This window comes from Chenopodium quinoa, unplaced genomic scaffold, assembly GCF_001683475.1.
Source record: "Chenopodium quinoa cultivar QQ74 unplaced genomic scaffold, ASM168347v1, whole genome shotgun sequence".
Classification (NCBI taxonomy): domain Eukaryota; kingdom Viridiplantae; phylum Streptophyta; class Magnoliopsida; order Caryophyllales; family Amaranthaceae; genus Chenopodium; species Chenopodium quinoa.
In genome coordinates, this window is record NW_018743212.1 from 1,934,830 (window position 1) to 1,952,404 (window position 17,575).

The following is a 17,575-nucleotide window of genomic DNA, read 5'->3' on the forward strand; positions in this document are numbered from 1 at the left end:
GATTATGTTTATTTTTCGAAAAAATGTTCAAACCCTAATTTTTATTTATTCTTCAATGATATGAAATTTCAGTAGTAGTATGTAGTTTATGGTTTCTTATAAATTTTATCATTATAATGATTTCTTATGATTATAGTAGAATGATGTTCTATATACTCTATTTTAAGTTGATTTAACTTATGTTGTGTGTTATTAGCTTATAAAATTACAGAACAAATATATATATATATATATATATATATATATATATATATATATATATATATATATATATATAAAAACTAAAATTAAAGATAAATTATCAATTTGATTTATGAAATTGAACCATCAATGTATTACATGTTCGTTCTCAAAAAAGATGTTCATTTACAATCTAATACAATATTAATTTTTATATCTAAGCATATTCATTTAATTTTATACTTGTACATTCTCATATTAAAAGAATACTTGTTTCAATTTTCAATACTTGTTTGTTATTATATTAAAAATGTTCCAAACTGATCATGCATGGGCCTTTTCTTAAGACAGACCAACACGATCCCAAACAACAACATTACTTCTTGGCCGCCCTTTCTTAAGGCATTGGGCTTGACTGACCCGGCCCGTAACCGACTCTATTCAAGTTTGTGAACATTCGGGTTAATACTTGAAATCTAGAATGCGACACATAATGGATGATTAAAGTTTAAACACTTAACATCGGTATTATCGGAGCTCCCTCATTAGGGGCTCAGTGGCTCACTCACCCATCTTGCTTCTTCTTCGATATCATCGATTCACAACACACCAAACAAACAAACTACTACAAATTTCAACCATTTTATTTACATCACCAACTTTAAATCAAATTCAACCACTACCCTTTTCTTCATTCATTAAATTCTGCAAGAATTTCAGAAGAATTTCAAAATGGCGATCTCAATGTCAGCTTCTTCTTCTTCTCTGAATTCAGCTATTTCTGAAACACCCACCTCTAATTTTCAGAATTATCATCATTCTACTTCCAAAGTATCCTTCTCCTTCACTCCCAAGCCCAAGCCTGGCCTCATTTCCAAGGTTTATTCTTTTCCTTCTCTTCTTTTAATTGGTTGATGCAATGAATTTTTCTTAACAACAATTCATTTTTTGGAAAAAATTATTGTATTTGTTAATTAATTAAGCTCAACTTGATTTGGGGTAGCAATATTGTTGTTGATTTTTGTGCTTGAAGTTTTGTGGGTTTTGTTTGGGTTTTCTGATTTAATTTGATTTTGATTTACTGAAATTTATGAATTGTTGAAAAATAAGAATAATATTAATATAGAATGTTGTGGTTGATTGAAAAATCCATGTTATTGTATTTTGCTGTGTATGTAGTCACACTGACTTTGTTATTGTATTTTGGTTTCTTTACATAAGACTCTGTACTTGTACAAACACGAACACGAACTCAACACGACCCGTTTACTTGGAATGCCAGCATATTGCAATGCCTTTCTAGGCTATACTATATATAACTCATATATAAAGAGTTAGTAGTATGGAACTGTAGTAAATAATATTGATTAGAGTGTGACATTATATTAGCTGATCCTCATCCAATTAGTGTTCGTCATTCATTGAGAATGAGGTCTGTATATTTTGTTTCAAGAAGTGTGATGTGACAACCTTTTAAGAAATTTATAGAGTAATTGATTGTGATTTGCGCGTTGAGCGAATGGGCGGCCTTATAAAGGTTTAAAATTTTGTTACCTGGTCATGTTTACTTGGATCATTTGCTTTATCCTAACTTATGGATTGGAGATGAAAGAGTGCATGCATGTACTTGTACATTATATAAATGACCTTTTGTCGAGGTAAGCTCAACTATATCTAGAATGGAAAGAGCTCTAGCACGTGAAGTTCAAAGCATATTTACATGTTTAGTTGTATAATTGTAAAATCAAATGATTTTTCCAAAAGTATAGGAAAGCTTTTAATGTCATTAAAAATATGTAACTATGCTAAGGTGTCTTGTTCTTGATAGTCGTGAAATACATGCCTGGAAATTATAGTAGAAAAGGGTGAAGGTGAATTACTAAGAGAAGCAATTTGAACAATTAGATTTGGTTAAGGACTGTTGGTATATTGTTTTTGCTACTTTATTGTTGCTTGGTTTTGGCTGATCCAAATCATTTTTAATATGGGACTTATGCAATAAACTTTTGTTGTGACCATGTAGACTCTTTCAAACCGCATTGTTGCCGTTAAAGCCCAATTAAATGAGGTGAGTCTCCTTATGTCATATTGATTTAATGATCTTAAGCAAGTGTGAAGATCATTTTTTGACTAATTTGTCTTTTAAGGTTACCTTGGGTGGTTCTAACAATGCTCCACCTACACCACAAGCAAAATCTGGACCAGCAGCTCAAGAAACGAAGAATGATGAGCTGCCAAGGGAAACTTCCCCTACTGTGTCAGCTTCAGAAGAATCAGTTTCTGACTTTTTAAGCCAAGTTGCCAGTCTTGTCAAGTATATAACTTTCTTCTTTCTCACTGACACTACTGATACAGTCATGGAGGATATGAGATGGCTTTAGAGAGGTTAAGGAAACCAGGGATAAATGAAGAAATAGTCAGGAAATAATCCGAAATATGGATGTGGTAGAAGAAAAAATCGGCATGAAGGAGAAACATAGTGATAATGAACTACACAAAGAATAACCATTATAAAAATTCCATATCAATGTGGAAAGAATTGAATTGAAATACAAAAATAATTGTAATTAATACGAAGTACTATATTTCTATACTCTTTTTTATTGTTATAATATAATTGTCAAATTCATGAAAAGGAAAGCAGGGAATTAGATAGGATGATGAAGAATAATAACATAGAATGATTACAGAGAATAATTTTATTTTCATTTTCAACCACTAGGTTTCTGAAATTTATTTCACCTTCTATATTTTGTGCTCTAGGCTTGTGGATTCTAGAGACATCGCAGAGTTGCAATTGAAACAATTTGACTGTGAGATATTGATCCGTAAAAAGGAGGCTATTCCACAATCACAAAGTCCTAACCCTACACATATGGTTACAGCGCAACCGCCTCCTCCTGTAGCACCTTCCCCAGCTCCTGTCTCCTCGACACCTACCCCTGCTTTACCAGCCCCGGTTCCTGCTGCCAAGTCAGCTAAGCCATCACTTCCACCTCTTAAGAGCCCTATGTCAGGCACATTCTATCGTAGTCCAGCTCCTGGTGAGCCGCCATTTGTGAAGGTGGGTGTATACCTTTTTTATGTGTGTGTGTGCATGCACACGCAGCGTATTCCTGTGATTTCTATACCTTTTATACTTTTATCAAGTAAGGTGAACATTTTTTTAATATTGCCTTAGGTTGGAGATAAAGTTCAGAAAGGACAAATCATATGCATTATTGAGGCCATGAAGTTGATGAATGAAATTGAGGTATGTCATGAAACAGTACAAGTTGTGTTTATGTGAAGGTATTATAGTTCTGTTATTGATGCAATGCAATGAGATGAATTGGCTCTGGTTTTTGTATTTGGCATATGTATTGATCATGATATATTGAAAACAATTTGGTATTTGATTTGGTATCTGACATATTTATTACTCAATCAAATAACGCCAATTAGGAATTGTAGCTCTAAAGTGATATACTAGTACGAGTTGTACCATAATTTTTACTTTTAAAAATATTAATTTTTAAAAATCATGTATGATGTATTGTATTTAGATTGGAAAGAAAATTGGTTCTTGTTTTCCTCTCTGAAAACATAATGCATGGGTGATGGACTACATACACTATGCCTTTTATTTACTAGCATTCATTTGAGTTTATCAATATTGGTACTTGTTAGGATTAGTGTGGAGATGAATCAATGCATGGAGGCATAAGGTGAGAAGCTAGAAGCTGCTATTGGTTGTGAGTTCGATCGAACAAGAAGGAGTTCGGCCAAACTTGTGAAAAGTTCGGCCGAACATGCATGGGTCCGATCGAACCATGTTTTGAGGCAGTAGCAATAGCACTTCCATTTTCTAGCATAGGTGCGACCGAACCTTAAGGGAGTTCGATCAGACCACCCTAGGTTCGACCGAACTCTGGGTAGGTTCGGTCGAACCCCTGTTGCTCTGTTTCTACGGTGCGTTTTCAGCCCGTGTGCTTGATTAATTGCTAGCCCTTGGATTGTCATTTAATACCTAGACTATATATACTTTTACTAAGCCTCTTTTATATGTATTCACAAAACATAAACACATAGAAAGGGTTTGTGAGAGATTTGTGAGGAGCATTTGAATGTCATACCATTCATGCTTGTAATCTTGATTTCATTCATCATCAATACTACTCCATAGTGCAAAGGGTGGGTTTTTTCTCCCGGTTCTCGGGTTTTCCCACGGTAACATTGTCTCCCTTTTTTACCTGCTTTAATTTCTTCATGGTTGTTCTTAGTTGTTGTGCTTGTTTGTTTTTCATTGTTGTGGGTTGATTGCAATTAGTTTGAGCCCTTAATCCTTTCAGTACTGAGCATCAATCAACAGCCACATGCGATATCAAGAAAATTGTTGTATGTGAGGATCCTAAATTTGTGGAAAAGTTCATCTTTTGCTTTGTGTGGCCTAATGTTATTCTTGAAAATCTTCAAAGATTTCAGCTGTAATTTATTGCATTTCTTTCTGCCTGTTCTGTACAGGCTGATCAATCTGGAACTGTGGTTGAAATACTTGCTGAAGATGGTAAACCCGTCAGCCTTGATACGGTAAGCTCACTAGTACCAAGTTATGTAGATTGCTGTCTTTTGTTGTTCACTTAAACTTATTTTGACCTCATTGGTACATGCTTTGCAGCCTCTACATGTAATTCAGCCTTAAAGAGTCACCGGTTGCTTGAGCTCCATCGTTTGTATTACAATGATTTTCTGTCATATATCGACCTCGTTAATATGTACTATTATTATTAGTTTGTGTTGCAGCTGGTTTATTGCAAATTAAATGATTAATAGGTGGATAGAAAGATAATAATATTTTTTTTAGATTTAGTCTCTCTTTTTCTCCGTTTGATTGGAAAATTGGGGGTGGGGGTATTTGGGAAGACTTGTAATTCTATATATGTGAAATTGTGAATGATGTTATCCATTATGAAATAAACTTTGATTTCTATTTTAGCAAGTAAGCAAGGTATGGAATGTATCGTCAACAACTCCATACCCACGTACGGAGTGTGACAATGACATGGGTACTTCGACTCCTCTCCCTCGTGGCCTTGCCTTTGCTACAAATCAGAATCGAACCTGAATCTTTTCCTTGAAAGTGAGAGTGACGATAAGGCTTGTCCCACGTATTTGCAAAATTAGCATCAAGAAACTGAACTAAAATCTCTTAACACAAAGTCTGACTGCAGAACTCTGCTGTAAAAGGATAATCAGGAGAATTTAAATACAAGAACATAATTTTTTCAGATTGACATCTCTACAAGTACTGTAGAAAACAACTTTTTACTGATGAAAACACCCCTAACGACATGACACGGTTACAAGGTAAGCAAGAAAAAGGCGAACAATTTCAAAGCAAGGCTAGCATGACAATATGAACCTCTTCTATTATGGCAGGAATTCAAATTAGCTTACCAATAAAATGGTAGATATTTGTCACTTGCAGTTTCAACGGCAAAGAACCAATTAAGTGAATGAAGTAGGCAGAATATTAATGATCATACAACCATCAATAATTACGATAGAGTTATGAGTGTTGTTTACAAACGAAAGGATCTAGATAAATAAACAAAGCAAAGTGTAATAGACCACGAATCACAAGTATATTGTAAGGCAAGTAATGAACAACTTCATCCCTACACTAACATTAATGAGAATACACAAACAACTTCATCCCTACACTAACATTAAAGTCTCTCTTGCTCAGCTCCTTGATCATTTTGTGATGTTGAACATCTTCCAATTTTCTGCCGGGTAGTAATGGTTCTTAATAACACTATCACCATTGCGAGGACAAAAGCAACCGAGGTCCTCGTGTGAAAATCCAAGATTGTTTCTGGTCTAAAAAAACAGCAAAATCAAATATTAAAAATTAACAGTAGTGTTATATAATTAATTTATTAAATTAAAAAATTAAATAAACATACTAAAACTTAAATACATATATTATATAACACTCCCCCTTGGATGACCATTATCGAATAGTGTGCCTCATTAAAACCTTATTAGGAAAAATCCGATGGGATAAAAACCTAGTGAAGGAAAAAGAGTAAAACACTTTCATAATATGCCTTGACATGCTGCCTCGTTAAAAACCTTACCACGAAAACCCAATGTGGGACAAAATCATGGTTAAGGGAAAAAGAGTGCAGCGCGTATTTTCTCCCCCTGATAAATGCATAACTTGAGATCTTCCAATGTAATGAATCAAATGTCTTAGTAACTTCATACTTGTAGCTGAATAACATTCCTTAATAGTTTATCCTACCTGATCAAACTTAAATATTCACTGTAAAGCATCTTCATTTATCCATACTCGTGAGAACACTACTTATGTTGGGTTTACCACTATCTTATATGACATTTTTGTTTCAAGTTGCCTTACCATCAAAATCATGCCCACTTCTAGAGGTCGTAAAAGTAGCTATTGATAATCAAATATTCATAATAATTTATGGCAATACGTGATATCTTGATATCATTATCTAAGCTTATATGAATTAGTAATAATATAACATAGGTATTATTATATACTTTACTCATGGTTCTTCTGGACCATAAGAAGATTATCTTTACTGCAATATAGCTCATTTCTATTATTCTTTAGACATTTTGCATTTCACACGGGAATTTTCCAATGAATATAAAATCGATTAACTCTCACTTGGTTAAACTTCAGGTTGATATTTCAATAACTTAGTCACCAATACTCTCCATGAGTTTGATAACAATATCAACATTACCATTTTTCAGAATATAGAATTTGAAGGGCTAGATATTTGAATACGTTGTATATAAGTTCTGCGAGAACTTTCATGCATGATTCATAACATGATATTGGATCGTCATCATATAAACTTTCATCATAATTGTAAGCCCATCGGAGTATAAATTTCTTCTTATAAGCCTTCATCATAATTATAAACTCGTCATACCATAAACATTCACATATAACACAATTGTTGTATAGAACTAATGCATGCAATATGAGATGTAGAATTCATGATAAAACATTAAACAAAATATATATGTAATGAGTAATGCATCAAACTACATCCTATACATACAATGAGTAATTCATAAATTTAAAACTCAAACATTCACATAAATAAAAGACTAAAAAATGCGAACACTGTACAGTGTGGATTTCATAAATCCATTTTCTAATTGGACTACTAGTTCATGATAAATTTTTGATTTATTATCTTAGTTTCATGTCGACATAAAAAATGGACATAAATTTCAAATCCCTTATTCACTAGTCCATTATATCATGCATATGCATTATTTATCGGTTCCATCATATACCAGTATCATCATATAATTCCTCAAGGTACAATTTTAATTTGCATGCTATTTTGACAATGATATCTGAATACATTTTTCATTGGTACCATCATAACTTTTCTTATCATAGGCCATTTATTGTAATAATTCAGATATCTATACCGCTTTTGGGGTATTTCATACACTATGGTATTTATATACTATTACAATATTAAAAGTGTTAACTGCACTATCTTGCCACATATCATATCTTTATTTTGGAACCGATCATACAACCCACACTTCAGGTGTAATGATTCAAGTATAATTGACAAGATTTTATCTCAATATATACACATAATATGACCAAAATGTATCTTCAACGCCATGCAACATGAGTCATAACTGAATACAAATCATATCATAAATGTACAACATATCTTGATAATAGACAAAAGTTGGCATGTAACTTTTCAAACTACCATTATAGGAATCATCAATTTATTTATTTATTTATTTATTCTTTATTTTTCCAACTTTTGTTAATTCATCTCCCCCTAAGTTGGTAAAATATCTCTTTTATAGAGGCGTCTAATTCTATACCAACTTAGTACATAAATTTGCATTAAAATTCATTTTATTGGGAGGATCACAATCAAAATTTATCTTTGTATTAAACAAGATTTATCTCATCTGTTCAATGAAGAATCATTAATTTATTAACTTTACATATCATGTGTATTTATTATTACATTTTCCACAATATTTTCTCTTTTGAAGATCAATGTCAATGGGGAGACATGTGTTGTACATTTGTACGTTTTTCTTTCTTCTCCTATTTCTTACGTGCTGACATATTATAGCCCCAATCAAAAGAATTGGTATACAAACGTAAATCACTTACTTGTAATTCTACTAGGTGGTGATCTTCTAGATCTTTGAAGACTTAAATAGTGTATTTGGTGAGCTTCTGGTCACCTAATACTTTGACAATAATATATAAGTTATACTGGTGAACTTCTGGTCACCTATTGCTCTTTCGTATATATGAAAATCAAAACCTATTAACTCTTGAAATTTTCATGAACACAAATTATGATAGCTCAATCTCAATGTTATGTCTTGTTATTCAATTCATTTCTTATATCTAACATTGAGAGAGTGTCAGCACATTCTCAAATGAAACTTCGGGTTTCCATAACGGGTTTTTATTGAAACCGGATGGCCTAATTTAATTATCACATCCAATCACATCTCTGAAATTGAACTCTAGTCAGTTTTCCAACATTAGTGATGACTTTATTAAACTTACTTTATGCATGACCATGAGTATGATGTGATATTAGAACATCAACATGTGTTTCTTTATACAATTGGCAAGACAATCAACTAATATTTTAACCAATAATTACTCATACTCTGCTAGAGTTTTGACTATAATATTGATACATGTTAATCTTGTTGGACATTTCATACTCTTCTGGAGTCTTTTATATAATCATGGAACATATAAATTTTACTAAAAGTGATTTCTTCAAGAAATGTAATGGAATTTATCACTTCCTTAAAGTTGTCATTGTTAATAATGGCTCCTTTCCTTTTCGAAGATACTTAATTATCTTTGGAACATGTTGATCTATCATGCTTTAGGCATGCTATAGGTTCATCAGAAATTGATGTTGTCCTTCTGGACATCAATTTTAATTGGAGCATTTACAACTAGTATATAATCAATGACATTTATTTATATCCATCTTCAGGATGATATCATTTCAAAATAAATAATTAACATGTGGCCACTTCTATTAGATAAATCGTTGATATTTGAGTTAATGTATGTATCAAACTGACCATCAATATATTTTATTATTTATGTGCAAGGATTACTTACAATCTCCCCCTAATCCTTGCATATGGGGTATGGAATCAATCCAACAATCTTTAAAATCCCTACACCTTTTAAGCCATAAATTCTATTGGCAATATCATGTATCAAGTAACGTGTTACTTTTAACAAAAACATGCTTAGATAAATTTAAATTTATAAAATACTTAATCATGTTCTTCTTGCCCAATTACATTCATCTTAAAAAAAAAACGAAACCTCTTATATTTATGGGCATAATAAAACGTTGTAAAGTTTCTCTCAATGTTATGCTGCATTTTATAAACTCATAAACATTATTTCTTGGTCCAATAGTTGATATGTAATCATATTTGCAATTCTAATTGAGCTTTTCAATGAATTGTAATCACGAAAACATCATGCAAACATGCTTTCTTTCAATCACATGAACTCTCATTCACTTATGGAGTGAATAAATCTAATAATTTATGTATCTTCAATACTCACTTAGAGTTATAACATCATGCAAATATTATCAATCTCAATTATAAGAGTAATTAGAAACAATATAATGCTCTACATATCATAAAAAAAAAACCAAATCATACTCATAAATATTAGTTCTTGATTATAATGTAAATATTTTTTAAACCTATTATTCACGAGGTCAATGAAATTATAGCGTCATTCAAGTGTAAGTAATATCACTCATAAAAGTACAAATAATATTACAATCATCGTTAAAGAGTTCAACGCATTACCATAAAAATAATCCACGATGTATAATCCATACTCATCATAATCACATAATTTGATCAAAATAAGACTTCTTGAGCAGTTAGCTTAGGCATATAATTAAATATGTATACTTGTTAAGAAATTTTCCTCAATTTTTTTTTCTGCCTTTTTATTCCACTTCTTTGTCTATATATTATCAAGTGATAACAAAATAAAGTGTAACCGTGTCCTTGATTCAAGCCAAGGATCACGTGTGCATAATCAATCTACTCCTAGTATACATAAATTCCACCTGATTATCTCCTAGAATTGCGTAAATAAACTTTATCAACATCTCCTAAATGGTGAAGTATATCTTCTAATTTTGGGAAATAATTTAGGAAATTATATCGTAACAATACTCCATAATAAATCAAAACTAAATTGACTTTCCTTAGCATTAAACCAATATAAAACACATGTTATCTACAATACGTAGTATAAGATATAAACATACCATGAGAAAAATATTATAAACAAAGACTTAGGGTCTAGTTTAGATAAATATATTTATAATAAATTATCATGATGATGAGTAATATGTCAGCGGAAAAACCAACCATACCTGAGATATAAAAGTCATTCATAAAAATTTTGTAGCACATAATTTAGCATCACCAACATTTTCATAACTCCTATGTCTTATGTGAAACACTAATTAAGATAAATTAATTATTTCTATTTGAAAAACCCCACATCACGTTACGTATATCACAAAGGGATAAACATAACTTCTTTCATATATAATAAGGTATGACAACTAACTTCTTGGATGAATAACATAACATACATATATATATATAAACAAAATAGATTTGCTACTCCACATTACAAATGTTCACGCACAAAACATTCTAAATACTCTCGAATTAGAGATTCGAACTATATTGGATTACATACAAAATATTCTATGCATTATCTTACCTTTTCCCTTTGCTTACGAAGAAGTAACAAATTTCATCTAGACTTTCAACAACAAATTAATGCTACATGCAACTCCATCAGTTTACACTTTTTAAATTCAAGATAAAATTCACAAGGTTTAATACTAATAATAATTCTAAACTTTCCTTTTAGAGTCAAGCTAATAGTAATAGTCACAAATTACGCTCCATGCTCAATAATATTGCCCAAGATTATAGTAAAGATTAACAAAAAGACTATTACGAAATAAAGCAAATAGCATCTGAATCAACTAGAACAAATTAGAGAGTTCATGATCATGATATATTTTAACAAAGGACACAACAAGTATTAAAAAAAGCAAAGAAACTACAAATCAACAATTCAACTACATACTAGCCATAAACAAAAAAAAACACTATCACAGAAGTATTCCCTTTCAGTGAGTTATGCTAACTTTTAATTATAATTAAACAATAATTCAACCCTACTTAACAAAACAATGCATCATAATAATGTAACACATATAAATGGGGCATAAAATAATTATATTATGTAAACTTAAAGCTTAATAAAATAAATGAAATTGTGAGGAAACTTTCCTGCTAACGGGCTCACAATAGCTAAATGGATCAATATCGCACGAGCTCTTGATACTGCCTATCAATTTTCAAATAACACCGCTAGTAATATTCCGTTGTATTTCAGTCTTTAATCGCAAGGTTGATTCGTGATTTATCAATTTGTAGGATGTCCTTATTAATTAATAGTATACCAAGATCTCAATAGCAACCGTTTCCGATTATGATTAAACTTTAATCTTAATCGATCGCTTAGAGCTTTGATATCGCTTAGAGTTTTGGTGCTGATAACGTGTTATGAAATTAAAAAGAAAGAGGATAAGTGGGGGAGAGAATAGATCGATATTCATATTACTGAATGATGTAGGAGTACATATATATATATATATATATATATATATATATATATATATATATATATATATATACATGTGATACAATTAGGGTTTTCTTGTAGAATAATAAGCCTAGTAAACCTAGAATATCCTAGAATAATCATAAGGATGTAATGGACATCCACTAAATACATATATTATATAACAATAAATTTATTGATTATTAATAAAGGAATACATCTTACCCCAGCGTATCCATCAAATTTCTGTCTAACTCTCATGGTATTTCGGTGGCCCGAGATAATATTTTGTTGAGTAAATTATTTGTTTTTATAATTATAAATATTTATGTAATTTGTTAATTCATAAATAAATTTTATATAATTTGTTAATTAATACATCCATTTTTAATTTTTTTTACATGACTTCATCTATTATTTTAATTGCACTATTTGGACTTTTTCACTATTCACACACTTCCTTTGAATTTCTTTTGTGATTTATCCATTAGGAAAAATAATATAATTAAATATCATATTTTTATAATTTTTATTTAAACTAGTTGTGTGTGTACGCAACGTGCACACCCCTCAATTTTGCAAAATTTATTTAGTAAAATATTATTATTTCAAGATCAAATTTTAACTGATATAAAATCATAAATAGGTTGTTCTTGGATTATTTTACGAAAGAGTTTTAAGGGCCTTACCAGTAGACTAAGTTGAATTCTAACCTAGCTGGTTAGCTAATATATGTTATTCTAAGAGTACATGTAATGCAAGACAATGCTTCTTTTTTCAATGAATACTCACTCGTCTTCTACAGGTTTGCAAATTTCTACTTCCATATGGTTTCATGCGTATGAGAAAACATATCTATCTCAATATAATGATATGATATACTCTCCATCTTTCTATCTCATTTCTCGGTCCAACAAAAGGAAAAAAAAAACTTTAATAGTGTGACATGCCTCTGTAAATGAAAGAATTACATGTCACATTATTAAAGTTGTTTTTTATTTATTTATTTATTTATTTTGTCTTGAATCATCAAATACACTTATTTTAGTACTTAGATTTAAAAAAAAAATAGATATTTAACAAGCAAAAATCTTAATTCATCCTCAAAATCAAAAATTATTTAGCAGAAATCTTAATTCATCCTCAAATAAAAAATTATTTCATTTCATTCAGAACTTTCATACGTATACAAGAGGCATATCATACATATACATAATACAACCTCAGAGGGCTTTATGTTGATTACATTCCTCCTTTCCCGACAAAATATTGATATTCTTATTCAAACTCGTATCTTCATCATGAGGATCTATATGAATTTCCTCTACCTTATGTGACTATTATTAAAGAAGATGGTAATGGTACAACAAGAGGCTACTTAGGTGGTTGTTCATTATTGGTTTTGATTTTATAACTAAAAGGTTCACTTTCAATAACAAATTGCTTAAAAATCATAGACGGTATAATCAAATTAAATCACTAAATGAAATAGATTAAATGATGAAATTATGAGAAAAAACATAAAAAGACATTTATACTGATAAGCAACTTTGGCGATGGCACAATTTTCTCTAGCATAGTTAATACTAGATGGAAGCCCGTGCGATGCACGGTTTTTTCATCTTAGATTTTTAATTATTTGATTTATTGTATTTAATAAATTCAGACAAAATTACAAAAGTTTAATATTTTTTTTACGATAATTTATAATTAATTTATTATATATAAATAAATTGTAAATATGATATTTTTTCTGTTATATAAAATCTTTAATGTGAAATGATAAATTTTTAATAATTTAAATCCTAAATCATTATTCATTGTTTTACCATATCTTTTATTTCGATAGAATCACCAACCTCGTCCACAACCAACCTACTACATCAATGAATAAATTGAACCGTGAAATGTTAGCCAAACTCAAATTGAAATAAAGTAAATATTTACATTTATATAAAATAAATCAATATATTTAGTAATAAATGAAAAATTGTTATTATAAAATCAAATCTATGCATTGGAATTTTTCAATCATCTCCAAAAATAACCAAAGTCATCCATATATTAAGTATACAACATCTAATTGTATGCCATTACATAAACAAATAATCGTTAAGTATCCTAAATAAATATAATGTAACTAATAATTACAAATATAAATTTAAACATAAGATTTTAAAAGTTACCCGGACATTAATGACCTAAAACTAACACAAAATTACTAACACAAAATTCGCTAGATGGGGTTTTGTATTGATACGAAATTTTATTTGTGTTTAGTATATTTTTTTTGGATTTCTTATACTCGTAGTATTAAATTAATAAATTTATCTTTTCCTATATTTTTACTTTATTTTTTTCATTAAAATAATTTAATTTGAGGATTATAATCTACATGACATTAAAAATTATACGAAATTTTATTTGTGTTTAGTATATTTTATTTGGATTTCTTATACTCGTAGTATTGAATTAATAAATTTATCTTTTCCTATATTTTTACTTTATTTTTTTTCATTAAAATTATTTAATTCGTGGATTATAATCTACGTGGCATTAAAATTTTAGATATATCAAATCTAATTCGTTACTTTTATCTTGGTGCAACATAATTTTTTAATTCAAAAAATAATTACAAATCTTTCTTCTTATTGGTCGTAATAAGTATATTTCTTACGTGGCGCTCCAAATGCTCTCCAAAAATGCCTACTTTATTTATATAATATTAGATTTACGTATACACTACACATTTATTTCAAAAGATGGATCAACCATAATATAGTCCGGTGCAAAAAGTATGTTAAGTAAGGACATGAAAACAGGTTTGTAATAGATAACCCATATAGGTAGCTCGGCTTCGGGGACAAACATGGTTAAAGGAAGAATGATTAAAAATTGTCGTGTATCCTCTCTTTCATATTCCTTCCTTTTCCTTATCTCATTTCTCCTTCTTACCCTTCTCTTTATCCCCCTTTCTTGTTCCTTCTTCCTTCCTTTCTTCCACTCCCTTATCTCATCTATCCTTCCTATGACCTTCTTAAGAATTTTTTTTATTGATATACATTCATATGCAACATTCCCCACACTCTTAAAGTATTTTTTCTGTCTACATATCTCCTCTTGGCCCTACATCCTTCTGCATTCTGCACCCCCCCTCACTCTCATCCTAACCTTTTCTCATTTATTCTATCCCCTCCTCACTTCTACTTTCTCGCCTCCTCAATCTTCCATGCCTTCACTTTGCACTACATAACATTCTTAGTCATTTGTGGTTTGAATTTTACAAATTTTCCAATTAGAACATGAATTTTCTGGTAGGCAATAGAAAATGGGACAAAAAACAAAATGCCACATTCTTATTGCGTTGTAAAAGTAATAGAAAGTTCGATGGTCCACCTTCCACCATAGAGTTGATTCACACACCTTCATCTGATCAAATATGGTAGCAAAAGAGGATTCACAAGCACCTCATTTAGAATCTACTATATTGCTAGATCTTTATTAGAATGGTTTTGAAGCTTATAGGTCCACAAATGAGAACTTAACTCTTTGATTAGCTTTGACACTAACAACAAAATGCAGATTTAGCATAAAAAAATTGTGCAGTTTTTGTTCTACAACAAAAAAGCCTTTGTCCCAAAATGATTTGGAGAATTTTTGTTCCATAGATTCTTTAAAACATGCAAATTAATTATCCGATAAATCATATAAACATGAAGCAACTATTTTTAGTATCTCATTTACTCACAATCGTGCATTAAATTATGATTATGTAATTTAGTTAATGTTAATGGTGTGTCGTTATCTCGAAGATTACAAAAATGCATGTAAATTGGGTTTATGTTAATTGGATATGTTCAAATGTTTACAGTGTTCAGGATTGTATATAAACGATAATAGCAGCCTATTGTTTGACGCAGTTAGTGAAATGACATTTATTGTGTTATTATATTTAAATATTATTCATACTATTTTATGTACTAATAATTTTAAAAACAATGTATTTTTAAAAGTGAAGTGCATGCATCTCTTTTTGAAAATGTAGTATATGATAAGACACTTATTTGACAAATAGATGTGTAGACTAATTTTTAATATGTTGTTTAAAAGTTAAAAAAAAAATAATAATAATAAAAGAGTTAAAGTGAATGAAAATATTCTTCACATAATACATAAAGTTTACATGCTATTTAACTCTTGTTTTATTGACAGACATTTCTATACATTATTTTATTTTAGAGTATTGTTGAGCACTAAAGCCTTAGTAAATTGTATACCGCAAATCTTTCTCTCATTCTTGTTTTGAATGTGATTAAGTTATAACATTCATCTTCATTGGTTGAATCGGTATCTTGATTGAATCAACCTTGGCTATTAAAAGCTGATGAATGATGTTTGAAGTATTAGTAAGAGACTACAAGAGCTAGCTATTACTGAGGAAGAAAAGAAAAGAATATAGGAAGGGTGGGATGGGTTGAAGTTGTTTTTGAATGAAGTGACCTTATTCTCTTTCTCTCTCTGATTCCTCTTTTTATACTTTATTTTTTTAGTGAATTCGAATATTATAGGCCGCATTTGCTTTCTCTTGCTCTCTTTCTTCCTTTTCTAATCCTTCTTGTCCATGTTTCATCTTTAAAAAGGCTCTGAAATTATAAGTTTCACTTGCTCTCTCTCCCCTTTAGCTCCTCATTCTCTCTTTCACCCAGCCTCTATATTTACCAACTTTTCTTTATCGCTCTCTTTCTTTTGGCTTCCTTCTCTCTTTTTCTCTCTCAAGCCTCTCTCATTTTTTATCACTCTATCTCTAGGCCCTTTTATCTCTTATCGCTCTAACGCTTCCATTTTCGACCTCTCTATTCGTCTCTTGACCCACTTTCTCTTTTTATCTCTTTCTCTCTTCTCCTAAATCCTCTCTCTTGGCCCCTCTTTCTTTCACTTTCTCCTAGACCTCATCTCCTTTATACTCCTTTTCGCACTCTCTCTCTCTTGGCCGCTTTGTCTCTTTTTCGATCTGCCTTCTATCTCAGCCCTTCTTTTTCCCGACTTCTTCCCCTGAATCCTCTTTTTCTTTCACCCTTTCTATCCCTTCCTCTCCTCTCTCCCCCCGACCTCATCTTCTCCCTCCCCTGTTCTCTTCCTCTCACTCTCTGTCCCCCTTTCCCTCTCCCTTTCCTGCCTTTATTCTCCATCTCTTTTTAAATTTATCTATTGCCTCTTAGTCCCCCTTTCCCTCTCCCTTTCCTTCCTTTTATCCTCCATCTCTTTTTAAATCTATCTATTACTATAGTTGCACAAACATTTTTTTTTAAAAAAAGATTTATGGTGAATCTAATCAATTCCTCCGGAATGATTTAAATTTTTTTGGCTCCGTGTAACTCATTTTGGTACCCTTTTTCTCAAAATTAGAGTTGAAAATATTCGAAAACATTTACAAGATATTTCACCCCTAATATTGAATTTAAGATCATCTTTACTCAAAATATTTCTTAGTTTGCATGTCACGGTGGTAGACTATAGACAAACAATAGTGAAAGTTTAAAGTTAGATTTTTACCAAGATATTGAAGCATTAGTGATTAGAGATGTTTATATATCATTTTACTTTAACAAAAACCTCAAAGATGCTTTATAAAGCTCTTAGATAGTC

The 17,575-nt window shown here is 30.6% G+C and overlaps 1 protein-coding gene across 1 annotated transcript; it reads left to right on the forward strand.

Annotated features, from left to right (window-relative positions):
* Positions 1-688: 688 nt before the first annotated feature.
* Positions 689-5,162, forward strand: LOC110734348 (biotin carboxyl carrier protein of acetyl-CoA carboxylase, chloroplastic-like). Its single transcript, XM_021914470.1, has 7 exons — positions 689-1,059; positions 2,204-2,248; positions 2,328-2,494; positions 2,944-3,244; positions 3,362-3,433; positions 4,684-4,749; positions 4,838-5,162. The coding sequence occupies exons 1-7, from the start codon at positions 913-915 to the stop codon at positions 4,859-4,861; spliced, it is 822 nt and encodes a 273-aa protein (XP_021770162.1). The 5' UTR covers positions 689-912; the 3' UTR covers positions 4,862-5,162.
* The last annotated feature ends 12,413 nt before the right edge of the window (positions 5,163-17,575 follow it).